The 15,036-nt window shown below is 46.0% G+C and overlaps 1 protein-coding gene across 5 annotated transcripts; it reads left to right on the top strand.

Annotated features, from left to right (window-relative positions):
- The first annotated feature begins 7,143 nt into the window (after positions 1-7,143).
- ATP5MC2 (ATP synthase membrane subunit c locus 2) lies at positions 7,144-14,768 on the top strand. Of its 5 annotated transcripts, none has more exons than XM_042992427.1 (6): positions 7,430-7,697; positions 7,903-8,035; positions 10,574-10,643; positions 11,867-11,944; positions 12,501-12,694; positions 14,506-14,768. In XM_042992427.1, the coding sequence occupies exons 1-6, from the start codon at positions 7,673-7,675 to the stop codon at positions 14,618-14,620; spliced, it is 615 nt and encodes a 204-aa protein (XP_042848361.1). In that variant the 5' UTR covers positions 7,430-7,672; the 3' UTR covers positions 14,621-14,768. The 5 variants fall into 5 exon arrangements, with proteins under 5 accessions (XP_015392704.2, XP_042848363.1, XP_042848361.1 ...); XM_042992426.1 differs by having other exon boundaries at positions 11,867-11,956; XM_015537218.2 differs by lacking the exons at positions 7,430-7,697; positions 7,903-8,035 and adding an exon at positions 7,144-7,235.
- Positions 14,769-15,036: the final 268 nt, after the last annotated feature.

Below are 15,036 nucleotides of genomic sequence, written 5' to 3'. Positions count from 1 at the left end.
AGTTTGAGAGAGCACAAGCAGCAAAGGGGCAGAGAGAGAGGGAGACACAGAATCCAAAGCAGGCTCCAGACTGTGCTGTCAGCACAGAGCCCGATGCGGGGCTCAAACCCACAAACTGTGAGGTCATGACCTGATCTGAAGTCGAACGCTTAACTGCTTAACCAACTGAGCCACCCAGGCACCCCTAAACTATAAACTTTTTAAGGGCAAGGACTCTATATTATTCACTGTTCAATCATTCACAAAATTTCTGCTGAGAGCCTACTGTATTCCAGACAGTATTCCAAATGCTGAGGATACAGTGGTAAAGAAGGTCCCTGGCCCAGTGGGGCTTATCTTCTAACAGGAAAAAAAAAAAGAATATTAATAATATACTATGATAAGTGCTAAAAAGAAAAATGAAGGAAGAAAGGAGTTAAAGAAGAGAAAGTAGTGACTATTTAGATGGGGTGGTCAGGAAAGGCCTTATAAGGTGGTGCTCTTTGAGGGGAGACCTAAATAAAAGGAGAGAGTGTATGATCGGGGACAAGAATGTTCTGGGCACAGGAAATAGCAAAGGGCTGGAGTGGGAACAAGCTGGTATGTCTGAGAATCAGTAGGAACAAGCTGAACCCTGGAATTTTTTCTATGAGCCCTGGAAAACTATTGGGAGGCTTTAAGTTGCATTATCTGATCTACATTTTAAAAGATCACTTTAGTTATTTACTGTGTGGAGAGTAGATTGGGGCAAAACCAGTCGGAATCCGGGAGACCAGCTAGGAACCTATTGTAGTGGTCCAGCAAGAGCTGTCAGTGGCTTGGACCCCACTAGATTTTGGAAGTGGTAAGGAATGAGCAAATGTGGGATATATTTGTATTCTCAGGATCCAGCATGATGTCTGGCTACACATTCAATAAATATTTGATGAATGAATTAAGAATTAATTAATCCAACTAAATGAGGACTCTGAGCTGGAACTGAAACCATCCATCCTTTAAGCCTTTACTAAAATGCCAAGCCCTCTACAAACTGGAAGTAGATAGCGGCCACTGACGAAAGATCAGTACTAGGCTATACGTATTTTGTTAATTCCTAAAAATCAATAGGGAGATGACAAATATCCCAGTAGGAAAATGGGCAAAGGACATACATGAATAGGCATTTCACAGAAGAAGAAACATGAGTGGTCAATAAATATATGAAAAGATGCTCAACCTCATTAATAATCAGGCAAGTATAAATTTAAACCACTGTGAAATATCATTTTATATCCAACAGATTAGCTAAATACCAAAGTTGGTAAGGATAAGGCAGCAACCAAAACTCAGATGCTTTGGTGGGCATAAATACTGGAAAGCAATTTGACATTATCTGGAAAAGTTCATATCGTACAACCTAACAATTCCCTTTATGCAGAAACTCTTGCTCATGTATATCAGGAGACACATACAGAAATGTTCTGAGCAGTATTGTTTGTAATGGCAAAAAGCTGGAAACACACCTAAATACTCATCAACAGGGGAACTGAGCAAAAAATGAGTGGGTTATTACACATCGATGAAAATGGATGAACTACAACTATCTACATCAACGTGGATGAATCTTAGAAAGATAATGTCGAATGAAAAGGGCGAGCAAAGGGAGTCTACAAACAATATTATATCATTCTTAGTATGGTAACAAAATAAAAAGAGGGGAGCCAAAATAAACAATATATGGCAAAAATATGTAGACAAATCTTGTAATGATAAACATAAAATTCGGGGGCTACTATAAGAGAGGAGTATGTGGGGCCTCTCGGTGGCATTGGTAATATTTTTCTTTTCTTTTAAATAATCTCTACCCCCAATGTGGGGCTCAAACTCAACCCCAAGATCAAGAGTCACAGGCTCTACTGACTGAGCCAGCCAGGCACCCCATGGAAAACAAGGATTTTTGTCTTATTTTGCTCATGTCTATGTTTCAGGCACCCAGCACGGTGCCTGGAACATAGGATATCAACAAATATCTGTTGAGTAAATCCTATATGTTACTTGCATTCTTTCATGTGATTCAAATATTTCATACTTTCTTAAAAGAAAAAAAAACTATTTTAATCATGGTGTCCCCTTGCTCATTCTAGCTGGAACTCATACTGCCTCCTCAACATCGGTTGCCCAAATAACCTATTAAATCTTGTTGCATATCATAGCTATATGTGCATATGTCTTTCTTATTGATTATAAATTTATGAAGACAATTTTTTGTCTTAAAAAAATTTTTTTTAGCTTTTATGCAGTTTTGGGGGAGAGAGAGAGAGAGAGAGAGAGATTGAGCAGGGGAGGGGCAGAGAGAGAGACACACACAGAATTGGAAGTGGGCTCCAGGCTCCAAGCTGTCAGCACCAAGCTCGAAGTGGGGCTCATACTCACAAACAGTGAGATCATGACCTGAGCCGAAGTTGGCCGCTTAGCTGACTGAGCCACCAGGCACCCCCTCTTTATTTTTATTCCCATTATTTTTGTTCCCATTCACACTGTTTTTATTCCCATTCACACTAGTTTTATTCCCACTCACACCACGAAGCACAATACCTTTCACGTAGTAGATGCTCAGTAAACATTGATTGCTTATTTGAAGTCACAGGAGACAAGGGCAACCCAGAAAGGACAAAGCAATGCTATTTACATTTAAAGCTGAAAAAAGAACTTAATTATCATCTAGGGCTCTCCCGCACGTTTCAGCTGAGAAAGCTGAAGTCCAGAGAGGTGAAGTGATTTTCCTCAAAGTTATATGACTAATTAGTAGTATTACAAAATTTAGATTCAGATATCTGGTTTGTGTCCTTAGCTGTTCACATTATATCACAGTGACTTTTATTTTCTGTTTTGTCTGTGTTCCTTGGCTTAGGAGCCACCAGACGGCAAGCACCAAATCTATGTTTACATAGATACTTAATCATGGCTTCTAGATAAATATGTAGGACCTGTACAAATTCATCATACAAATTCAAAGGAACTTCAAAATTTGTTTGGCTGTCCTTCTGCCACCAACTGTCCCACTGGCCCCTCCCTCAGAAGCCCGGATACTACTGATTCTTTCCCTCCTTCCATCTATTGTTTTCTTCCTCCACGAATAGGGAGGTTTACTGATGGCTCACCACCTGCTATCCTGGGGAACTGATTTGGCATGAGAAAATAGGAAATCCATCAGTCAGCACCCACTGGCCCCGGGAGCTTGAAATTAACAATCGCAAATAGAAGGGTTCAAGACTTAAGAATAGTCCTTGTTGGGGGGGCGCCTGGGTGGCTTAACAGATTAAACATCTTGACTTTGGCTCAGGTTATTGTCTCATAATTCATGGGTTCAAGCACAGCGTCGGGCTCTGTGCCGACAGTTCAGAGCCTGGAGCCTGCTTCGGATTCTGTGTCTCCCTCTCTCTTTGTGCTCTGCCTCCCTCTGTCTCTCAAAAATAAGTAAAGGTTAAAAATAAATAAATAAAAAGAATAGTCCTTGTTGGGGGTGCTTGGGTTGCTCAGTCAAGAATAGCATGCAACTCTTGGTCTTGGGCTTGTGAGTTTGAGCCCCACACTGGGTGTAGAGATTACTAAAAAAAAAAAATAAACTAAAAACAAACAAAACAAAACAAAAAAAAAACAAATAGTCCTGATTGGTAATACAAAGGTAGCCCTTTCAACTTGTACAAAAGTGCCTGTTTAACAGAATGAAAGAATATCCTAGAAAGCTAACACTGGAGAGAGCTTCAGAAACCACCTACTTTTCTCCCTGATTTTTCCAAGTGAGGAAATTAGAGTTTTGAGAGATGAAGTAACTTGCAAAGTTATTCACCTAGTTAGTGGTAAGGCTGGGACTAGACTCCCAGTCTCCTGCTCCCAAGACAGCTGTTCTTTCTGTGCCACGTGCTGGTGACATGTGCATCTAGCAACACGCATCATAAAGTAGCCTCATCCTAGCCTTCAGAAGTGAAAAATAAATTATTCAAACACTTCCTCTTCTCTCTGGCAATTTTTTTCTTTGCATTTCTCTGTGTCCTCTCTCTCTTTTTATCCGTCTTATGCTTCTCTCTGTGAATCCATCTTTCTGTTTGGGGTTTCAAACTGAACTGTGGCATGCCTTGCGAGATCCTTTTGATTTTTCTTCTCTGAGCTATTGTGTTTCCCGTCCGAAGGCAAACATGCATAAGCCAATCAAGACTCGTTCTTGGTGACCTTTGTGGAAAAGAACACCCAGAATTTCCATGTGAGAGGTGCTGGACCTCCCTCCTAGCCTAGCTAGTCAATTAAAATGAGTCTCTGGCCCCCCTGAGGGCTGTTAACCAATCCTAAGAAAGAAAAGATCAATCTCATTTTTTCGTCACCACTGTGCAGGGAGGCTGCTAACCAGTCAGAATGTGCCACTAACAGTCATTAGAAAAACTGGCCAATCAGGCCAACCTTGTTACATGGTCTGGTAGGAAAAGAAAGGGATTGATTGGAAAGGATAGTCTGGCTCCACACCCTTTCCTTCCTGGATCCTAGTTTTCCCTCACTGAAGTGGAGGAAGGACCCTTTCCCAAGCCCTGGATTAAGAAGATCCCTCGACCTTCGCTAACGTTCTCTTTTGTGGTCTTCAAATTCACTCTTCCCTCACGTAGCTCAACCGTTTTTACATAGTCTGTTTCCCTACTGATTGAATTTCTGACTTCAGGCCTGGTAGCAATAGCCTCCCGAATACTTGGCCCTCCCCACAGATCTCTCCATCCACCTACCTGTCAAATAACTTGTTTTGCATGATTTATGAGGGTGGAAAAGTTCAGTAAGTGGTAAGTTGAGTCTCAGGAGATATCATTGAAGGGACCTTGCAATCGAGTCTCCAGGGAGCAGTGCAGAATTGAGTTGCAATGCTCCCAACTCTAATGATAATAACAATAACTATTATTATTATTACTATCATGTATTGACCTCTTACTGAGTTCCAAGCACCTTGCTAAAAGCTTCACATCTATTATCCCAATATTTGCTCTGGGGTAAGCACTATTATTATTCCAAATCTGCAGAGGAGGAAATCGATTTAGAGGGGTTAAACAGCTTGCCCAAGATCGCAGTGGCTTGGAAACCCAGGTTTGCGTGAATCCAGAGCCCACCACTGAACGAGGGTAGGGGAGAATTAAACATTGCAGGCTCTAACAGCTTGCGGGAGGAGCCAGTTTAGGTTCCTCGTGGGCCCCTTGGTCCCAATCCCGCTTTGGGATTGTCGGCGATATCCGAGAAGGGTCTGAATTGTCGCAACAAACAGCTGCAACAACCGTTCGGTGGTGGCGGCTCCTGAGGACGGAGGACTTTTTGCCTTGGAGGCTGTGAAGCTGAGAGCTGAAAGGAATTCAGGATGGGCGGGGGGGGGGGGGGGGAGCGGGGGGTGTCTGGGGACTTCAGGGGAGATCCTGGCCGGCCCGGCTTCCCTCTCTGCTCGCAGCATCTGACACCGTGCCTGGCACCAATTGGTACTTGGTAAATACCTGTTGATTGACTCCCAACGATCCCCAGCTCCATTCTTCACCTACCCCCACCTCCTTTCCACCCCGAGTCAACAACTGGAACGGAAGGGATATTGGGGGATCGCAGGGCAACCAGGGAGAATCCTCGCCCGAGCTGGAATCGTGGATTTAGGAAAGGCGGGAAGTCCCCCACCCTTCTCTCCTCGCCCGCGTCTCCGATTTCTCCCCACTCTTTCCCCTCCCTTTCAGGAGCTCAGGGCCATAAAAATGCAGATGGAGGATCGGTGTGAAATAACGGGCCCATATAAATCCCTCTGCCGCCCGCCTGCAAGATGGATTGGCCGCATTGAAATTCCTCCGCGAGGATAATTAAACTCGGGGCCTCATCCGGGCAAAATTACATTCCTGTAATGGCGTCGCTCGGGGTCCCGGGAAATTGCTCCGTGGGCTTTCAGCGGCGGTTTTTATCGCCGGCCGGGGTGTGCCTGGCTGCGGCTCGCCTCTCCTCCGGGACCGTAAAGCTGCTGCCGTGATTTATCCTCCCCTTCTCCCAAATCCGATTAAATGGAGGAGCTCGGGGCCGGGGCGCCGCGGGGCCCGGGAGCCGGGAGGGGGCGGCGGGAAGGACGGGGCCAAGGAGGGGAGGACAAACGGCCCCTCAGAGGGTGGCGGATTTGGCTTTATTTACAGCCGCGGCTCTCTTTTTATTTTTTATTTTTTATGGGGGTTTGGTGAGCTTTCCCCGTCCTTCTCGTGCCGCATTCAAGCGCGATGCCTGGGTAGCTGGGGTTTGGGCATGAGGAAAAGTGGGTAGGCCCTGCTGCCCTCCTTCCAAGGGGGCTGCTCAGAAACTGTCTCCCGAGACCAAGAGGCCTAGAAGAAGGGATGAGGGCCGGAGCTTCCCCCCCCCCCCCAATTTATTTTGGAAAGGAAGAGCAAAAGGGCACGAGGGAGAAGCGGAGAGGCTTCCATGAGAGCACCTCATGGGGAACTGCTTAACTCCCACGGATGGAGCCTGGGCAGAGGCCCGGGCATGCCTGCAGTGACCTCACAGCCTCACTACAGGTCCCTGGTGCCTACTACTCCTTGACTGTCTCAGGACTCCGGAGAGAAGGCTTAGTGTCAGGACGCCTGAGTCACAATCATCATTAGCCCCTATCTTCTGGTTCGATGACGCTGGTTTCCTCACGGCTGATCGCTAGAATAAGAAAGACAGAGAGGAAAATAAAGGCGGGGCCGCCACAGGCAGCTGGGGCACTTTGCTGACTATTCGCCCACGGAACGGGTTTCCCATCCATAAAGTCAGGGTCTCTGGGCGACAGAAGACAGGAGTCCCATGACTTCATTTTCCTTCTGCCACATTTGGGCACTGAACCCCAGACCCGGTGTTTGTGATTTAACACTGAATTTCTGGTGTGGGCGGGGCTGACAATGTGACTGCACATGCTGGGTACGGGGGACGTGAGTCCCGAGATCCCAAACGCCGAGCCGACCAAACCTCCGGCCACGTTACAGATCCGTTTCCACTGCAGTTGTCCTCATTTCTGTAGAGGGTCGGCTCCGCCTGCAGTTTCTCCTCTCAAACACCAGGTGGAGCGACTGGCCGAATGCGGCCACAAAGCTGGCAGGCGGCGCTGTGGCGCCTGGGCAGACCCTCAACGCTGCGATTTTTCTATCCTTAGAAGAACGACTCGTTGGTTCAGGCCGCGCCTGCGCCGAGCCTTCCCTTCGCTCTTCCCGCCCTCCCCCCGCCCCTCTCTGTCTTCTGTGCACTGGGAACAGGTAAGGCCTTGGGCCCTCGCGCCCGCGATGCGCCGCGCACGCGCGCGGGACACCCCACCGCGCACGAGTCCTTTGAGGTCCTTACCTTGCATGCTCCCACCCTGGCCCTGACGCCCTTCCTTGGGCCTGGTACTCCCGCGCCTTAGGGCTGCCCCTTCCGCGTGCCGTGACCTCCAACCGCGCGGGCCTGGCGCCATCTTGGATGTCTCGTGGGAGGGGGGAGGGAAGACCGCCTTGGAGCCGGCGAAAGTCCAATCCCAGAGGGCTCGTTTTCACCTTTTCCTCTCGACCCTTGCAGACGCTCTCGTCTCATCCTCTTGACTGTTCAGAGTTGTCACAAACCTCCGGCTCTCTCCTCCTTTTTATTGCTTTCCCTTCGCTTTCTGACTCGTTCCATTCTTAGCCAGCAACTGCCAGACTTGGCCCCAGGACTTCAGATGCCACGAGTAATGGAGAGAGCAGGTAGTCTGTTTTAAAAGTAAACGTGAACGTGGTAGAAGAAAACAGCCAAAACACCCTCTCCGTTCAGGCCGTGCCCTGGGGAGACCTATGGCAGGAAAGAGGCCGGTTTCTTTGAAACCATTGGCTGTCTCCCAGTTTCTCCTCCTTCCACTCCAGTGAAGTTGGAGGAAACAAGTGGTGGGCTAATAGCGAGGTTTTCTATTAGAGGCAGCAGGCCCAAGAGAGTCGTGTGGGGCAGCCTGGGATAGTCTTCACCGGCCAGCTTTCCTGTCAAGGGTTTACCAAGAGTCCCCTGGCCCTGCTCTCAAGAGGAAAAGAAGGTTTAAGGAAGGGAATGGGTAAGTCAGCAGCCCCCTAATTAGGCTGATCTACACGAAGGAATAAACTCACGATGATGTAGGCCCGCTGATTCTGGATGAGGCTGTGGTCCGAGGTGTTGTAAGCTAACAGGTCCAGACTTACCTGGTTAGGTGGCCAGTGGAGGCATCTGTACTTTGCGCAGGCTCCCTTAATTGCCACCTTTTGTTGTGGACTTGTAACACGTCAGCACTACTTTCAGCTGTTTACACGTTATTTAATTTAAACCCCCCCCCCAGCTATATTTTATGAATGATAATATTGAGATTTAATTGCCTTGGGGAAAAAAACTACTTGTTTATTATTTTTTAAGTAAGCTCTATGCCCCATGTGGGGCTTGAACTCAGGACTCAGGAATCACATGCCCTATTGACTGAGCCAGCCAGGTGCTTTACTCCTCCTTTTTCTTTTCTTTTCTTTTCTTTTCTTTTTTTTTAATGTTTATTTTTTTGAGAGAGAGGGAGAGAGAATCTCAAGCAGGCTCCATGCCGTCAGCTCAGAGCCTGATGTGGACCTGGATCTCACCAGCCGCGAGCTCATGACCTGAGCCGAAATCAAGAGTCAGACACTCAAACGGCTGAGCCACCCAGGAGCCCTTCTTTTTTAAAATATTAGGAAAATTTTAGATTTTGACCCAAGAAAACCTTTACAGTCTGCAGCAGAATTGGGTTAGAGTTAACTTATGGGCAGTTTAAGACGGGACAAGAGTTGAAGGCATGGATTAATCCAAAAGTGACTAAGATTCTGGATTCAGAGGTGTAACCTGGGAAAATATTGAGTACAACCCCTTTAAGGAAGTGTCCTTTAACAGGTTTAAGTAATCCTGAGTATTTCAACCTGTAGCATATTAAGAAGTATTAAGTGTGAGATTTCAAGTCCTGGATCTACCACCACCATCATTTCAGGACTGATTTTAAGAATGTGCTCTTGGGGTACCTGAGTGGCTCAGTCAGTTAAGCATCAGACTTTGACTCAGGTCATGATCTCGTGGTTCATGGGTTCGAGTACTACGTCGGGCTCTGTGCTGACAGCTCAGAGCCTGGAGCCTGTTTCGGATTCTGTGTCTCCCTCTCTCTGACCCTCCCCCGTTCATGCTCTGTCTCTCTCTGTCTCAAAAATAAATAAACGTTAAAAAAAAATTTTTTTTAATAAATAAATAAATGTTACAAAACAAAAACAAAAAAGACTGTGCTCCCAGTGTACCTAAGGATCACTTGAGAAGCTTGTTTGAAATATAGGATACTTGGGCCTTATCACCAGAGAGTTTGTCCACGAAGGTCTAAAGTGGCACCCGAATATGTATTTTTTTTTGAATATGCATTTTTTAATACATATACCATCCCTACCTTCGGGTAACTAGTTCACATGGACCTTGAAGAAATTCTTTTTTGTAGGTCTTTAACCACTCCTCTCTCAGATAATTTCTACTAACTTAGGCACCTACAGGGTGTCAGCTCTGTTTTAGGTCTTCGGCATACAAAATAGAATGCCTCTTAGTGTGATGGTGCAAATGAATACGTTAACAGTCATGGCTAATTAGAGTAAAGGCAGGATTCTTCCTGGGTCTGCCTCGCCCTGTTAATTAATGTAGGAAATGGAAGTCTTTTGAGGAGTCCAATAACTTCCAGGGATTTCAGTAAAAAGATTTTTGGAGATCCTTCCAGGGTCTTGGCCACCAACAGCTATCTCCCAAGAGTCCTTAAAGGGCAGCAGTTTTAGTCCCAGACAATGAAGTCTTGAGAAGAGTTCCTTTTAGAGAGAGTAAGGGAAATTTAGGCAGAAGACACGGGAACTTCCTCTGACCACAACTTATGAAGCTATAGAAATGAATAACAAATCTTAAAGCTGAGACCGGGTGGCTGCTTGTTCAGGCTAGGGGGAGTCACTTGATTATAAGGAAATCTTGGAAGCTGTGTGGAGGAAATCTTGACTTTAAGGTTTTATTTTTTAAGTTTATTTATTCTGAGAGAGTGTGTGTGCACCTGTGCACGCGGGGATATTGGGGCAGAGAGAGAAACTCTCAAGCGGGCTCTGCACTGTCAGTGCAGAGCCTGATGCAAGGGCTCAAACCCATGAACCGTGAGATTATGACCTAAGAGTCAGACACTTAACTGACTGAGCCAGCCAGGTGTCCCTTGACTTCAGGGTTTTAATTCCGTCTCTGCTGATGACTTGAGGTCATTTACTGTCCTGTTTGGGCCATGTAAATTTAACAGAGCACCTTTTCTGCTATTAAGGATATCCTTTGGAGCGCCTGGGTGGCACAGTCAGTTAAGCGTCTGACTTCGGCTCAGGTCACGATCTCACAGTTCATGGGTTCGAGCCCCGCGTCAGGCTCTGTGCTGACAGCTCGGAGCCTGGAGCCTGTTCTGGATTCTGTGTCTCCCTTTCTCTCTGTTCCTCCCCCACTCATGCTCTGTCTCTCTCTGTCTCTCAAAAACAAATGTTAAAAAAAAAAAAAAAAAGATACCCTTTGATGAACAAGGACAATATTTACAGCGCTACTTTTGTAATTCCAGCTCTCCTGCCACAGCCCCTCATCCCCTGAAAATGTATACCTGTGCAAAGTTCGTCTCCTCCCCCTTCTTGGTGAGTGCTTGCCTTTTCTGGGAAAGTTTTTGAAGAGGGGCATCGTGTTTCTTCCTTGCCACACGTTGCTCTTCACAGCTAGGTTGAGGGAAGGTCCTTTGCCGCGTTAGCCTGACAGCAGAGAGTGAATGCTTACCAGGCACCCCTGTCTCAGATCCTTTGGAGGCCAGTTAATTCTTTTCATCCAACTATGTTAGAAGAGTGTAAATGAGAATCTCGAGTAAGGTCAGGTTATTCCTATCTTGAAACTCTGTGTGCCTGTAAACTGGAACCCTGCCAGGAATGGTAAGCATGAAGTAGGTAGCCTAACTTGGACCGAGTACACGCTGTGTTCAGGATCTTGCACTGAGTGTCAGAGTCATACCTGGGAGTTCCCTCCAGAAGCTTCAATTTGGGTGGCAAGTTGAAACACACGGAAATACACGTTGGAAAAATATTTTGACTTAACAAGCAACAGCATGGAAGAATTTATAGATTAGATGGTGGAGGCGATTGGTTTATACATCTGTAAGTGAAAAGGAGTGATATTATTATTAGGGGGGGTACCATTGATTGAGCACCTGAGTTTACCAGTTTGTATATATAATCTCATTTATTCCTCAAATCAACCCTGAGGTACAGCATTCCAATTTGGTAGAAGAGAAAGCAGGCTTAGAAAGATTTAAGTGACTTGTCCTAAGATCACACAGCTGAAGTAAAGCTAAGATTAGAATCTAGATCTGTCTGATTAAAACCCTGGCTGTTAACTACCGTGTTGTCTGCTTTGGTTTGGGGTTAGTCAGAAAAGGCTACGAGAAGGGGTGAATTTTGAACGTGGATCTTTGTGCCTATTTTCCTGAAGGATGTGTCTAGGGAAAAATGCTCCTCTAATCATTGGCTTCCCTCTTATGGGTTGGCCATTACCAAAATATCTCTCTCTCACTGAGTGAAGCAAATGCTTCTGAGGCTTAGATTTCTTCCTGTTCTAGAGGCCTGTAAAAGGGTATGGTGAGAGTGGGTAATACCTCATAGCCCGAAAGGAAGTACATTTCTTCCCTTAAAACAAAGGAGAAGCCTAGGAGGCAAGAGAACTGGTTTGGTTCTTGAGTCTAAAATTTACTGGAAGTAAAAGAATGATCGAAGATAAAGAGAATGAATGGGGCATCCACGAAACAACTTGGGGTGGTTCTGAAATTCCTCCACACCCATCCTTGACCCTCTTGCCCTTGTGTCATTCCCCCTAGGTCAGGAGCACCTCTCAGCTGTTGAGCCGATCACTGTCTGCAGTGGCACTAAAACCACCAGAGACACTGACAGATGAAGTACCTTATAAGGTGGAAATTGGGCCTGTGGTTGGGGGTGAGGGGGGAAGAGGGTTACCTGGCAGCACCAGTAGGGGGAGTGCTGAGGACGATCATCACAGACTAAAGTTAGTGAAGGATCAAGGCCATTGGCTTTAGGTGAGGGTGGAGGACAGTTGATACCACATATGATCTAGTGTTCCAGTTTTTGCCACTGGCAGTGCATGCCCATGTGTGCTGCTGATAACTACCATTATGTGACCTGGTTTACTGACTTCATTTGGTGGCAGTTGGTCCCAGGAAGACGATGATTTCAGGGCACCAAGAACAGGCTAGGTCTTCAGTCTTATACTTCTAGAGCACACCTGAATTTTGAAGGTATTTGATGTCTACCTCTTGCATCAAAGAGTTCTGCTTGGCAGCATGTTAGGGGATTTTCCAGGGAGTTAAAAGTTTTTCTGTTTGGGGGAGAAGCCATGGAATGTGATAGCATAAAGGGTTTAAATGGTACAAAACTTTCTGAAGCAAAAAAGGGATTTCTTAAAATCTTTATCCTCTACCTGCATCTTCTTCACAGAGCCTCAGCAGCTGGGCAGCCCCACGTCCCCTGACCTCACTTATTCCTAGCCGCGGTTTCCAAACCAGCGCTGCTTCAAGGGACATCGACACAGCAGCCAAGTTCATTGGGGCTGGGGCTGCCACAGTTGGGGTGGCTGGTTCTGGGGCTGGAATTGGGACTGTGTTTGGGAGCCTCATCATTGGTTATGCCAGGTAAGCTGGGCCCTCAATTGGCTCTCAGATATGTTTCCAGAGGTCTGGGCAGAAATTTCTGGGGATCTTGAGCTATATGTCCTATACAGTAGCCACATGAACTTATTTGAGTTCAAATTTTAGTTAACCAAGGGCACCTGGCTGGCTCAGTCAGTAGGACATGTGACTCTTCATCTCAGGTCATGAGTTCGAGCCCCATATTGGGCACAGACGTTACATAAAAATAAATAAAAATTTAATTAACTAAAAGTACACAAAGTTTAAATTTTGTGTACTTATAATGTGGCTAGGTGGCCACGTGTGACTAGTGGCTACCATATTGGAAAATTCTATTGAAAAGCTTTGGTTTAGAGTAGGAGTCAGCAAACTGAGGTGGAGGGCCATATCGAGCCACCGCCTGTTTTTTGTATAGCTGAGCTAAGAATGGGTTTAACATTTTTAAAAGGTCATGAAAAAGAGACCGTATGTGACCCACAGCATCTAAAACATTTACTATCTAGCTCTTTACGGAGAAAGTTGGCTACCACTGATCTAGAGCCTGAAGTCAGCATAGTGGTTTCTTTACTGTTTTTCCCCATCCCTGGGAATTCCCGACACCCCCCCCCCTCCCCCCCATCACTCCTGGGAAAACTGCCTTTGCAGCCAGCCCCACAGCTTCCTGACACTTGGGACTGTTTAGTCCCCACCAACCCCAGGCAACTCACTGTTAGAACTAAATTAATCCTCTAGAGACCTGCAAGTTCTCTTAATGTCTTTGAGGAAATAGGTTTATTTTTTAGGATGTATATGAAACAAGAAGCCTGACTGCTTCTGCATCCACAGTTCTGTTAAAAGCTGGCATTGCTTTACCTTATCCATCAAGCCTTCCAGAGGTGACAGAGTAAGGGAAATAGAAATTATATATTGACTTTCAAAGTTGGAAGACTTATCTTTATCCCATTTTGACTCATAATCTAAACCCCACAGACCATTTGTAGGCTTTTTTTTTTTTTTAAGTTTATTTTGAGAGAGAGAGTATGTGTACACACAAGCAGAGGAGGGACAGAGAGGGAGAGAATCCCATGTGGGCTCCACACCAGCAGCACAGAGCTGGACTCAGGGTTCAGTCCCACCAACCATGAGGTCATGACCGAAATCAAGAGTCAAGACACTCAACCGATTGAGCCACACAGGCACCCCCCCCTTCCCCCCGCATTTCTTAAAGCCCAAAATCTTTAACTAGTTTGAAGTGAAAGAAGGTAGTGTGTCCCCTGGCTTTATGGAACATCACTAGAAAAACCCCATTGTAGAAGGTTTTTCTGGTTGTGTTTCAGCAGGCCATAGAGTTCTGAAGTATGCCCAAAGACCATCTAAAGAATAAAGAGGAGACCAAACCTTTAAAATCCCCCACTTTTTTAACATTGTAGTTCGGCTTTTATACATTTTTTTATTGGGGTTCTGCTCCTTCAAGTTTCAGAACACTGCTCTGATAGATTCTGCCACTCTGGATACCTGTTCCATCCTGGTTGAGCCCTGGATAGTTAAAGGTCCAGGCCCAGAGGTCTTAAGTTATGCTATGGGTGATCCACTAGAGGAGGTTATGTTTGTACCTGGGCCATGTTAAAGAATTTTGGATTGTCCACTCCCATCACTCAGTCTCTATAGAGCCCTTGATGGATCCGGCAGGAATTGGGGCCTGATGGTGCCACCATGAGAGACTCATTACATAAGATGAGCTTGAGGAGATGAATTTTCCCCGAGCCCACCTTTGATGTTTATCTTTTTCTTTGTGTGGACTAGAAATTCAGTCTTTTCTCCTCCCCTTCTCCCAGGAACCCCTCTCTGAAGCAGCAGCTCTTCTCCTACGCCATTCTGGGCTTTGCCCTCTCGGAGGCCATGGGGCTATTTTGCCTGATGGTGGCCTTTCTCATCCTCTTCGCCATGTGAAGGAGCCGTCTCCACCTCCCATAGGTCTTTTTCCCGTGTCATGTCTGCCCTGTATGTTCCTTTTCCTATACCTCCCCAGGCAGCCTGGGGAAAATGGTTGGCTCAGGGTTTGACAGAGGGAAGACAAATAAATACTGTATTAATAAGATCTTTTCTTGTGTCTCCTGTGTATATTTGTTCTTCTTAGTTGGCTGAGTGCCTTGGTGAGAGTGTAAGGCCTGGAGGGTGGTGACAGTTCTAAGTTCACCATGAGTCTGGGCTCACTTGTTCTTTATTCTCTGTGTCAGGAAAGCTTTATTCAAATTAGCACTCCTTTTTTAATAATTTTCACTGGGGATGGCCTGTTATCTTGGAGGACTGGGTCAGTAGAAACGAACAGCAGTGGCTTAACATTTTGACTAATGGGCTCTCTGTTG

This window comes from Panthera tigris, chromosome B4 (assembly GCF_018350195.1).
Source record: "Panthera tigris isolate Pti1 chromosome B4, P.tigris_Pti1_mat1.1, whole genome shotgun sequence".
NCBI classification, from domain to species: domain Eukaryota; kingdom Metazoa; phylum Chordata; class Mammalia; order Carnivora; family Felidae; genus Panthera; species Panthera tigris.
The sequence above is the reverse complement of the archived record's forward strand: the minus strand, read 5'-3'. Positions and strand labels throughout refer to the sequence as shown.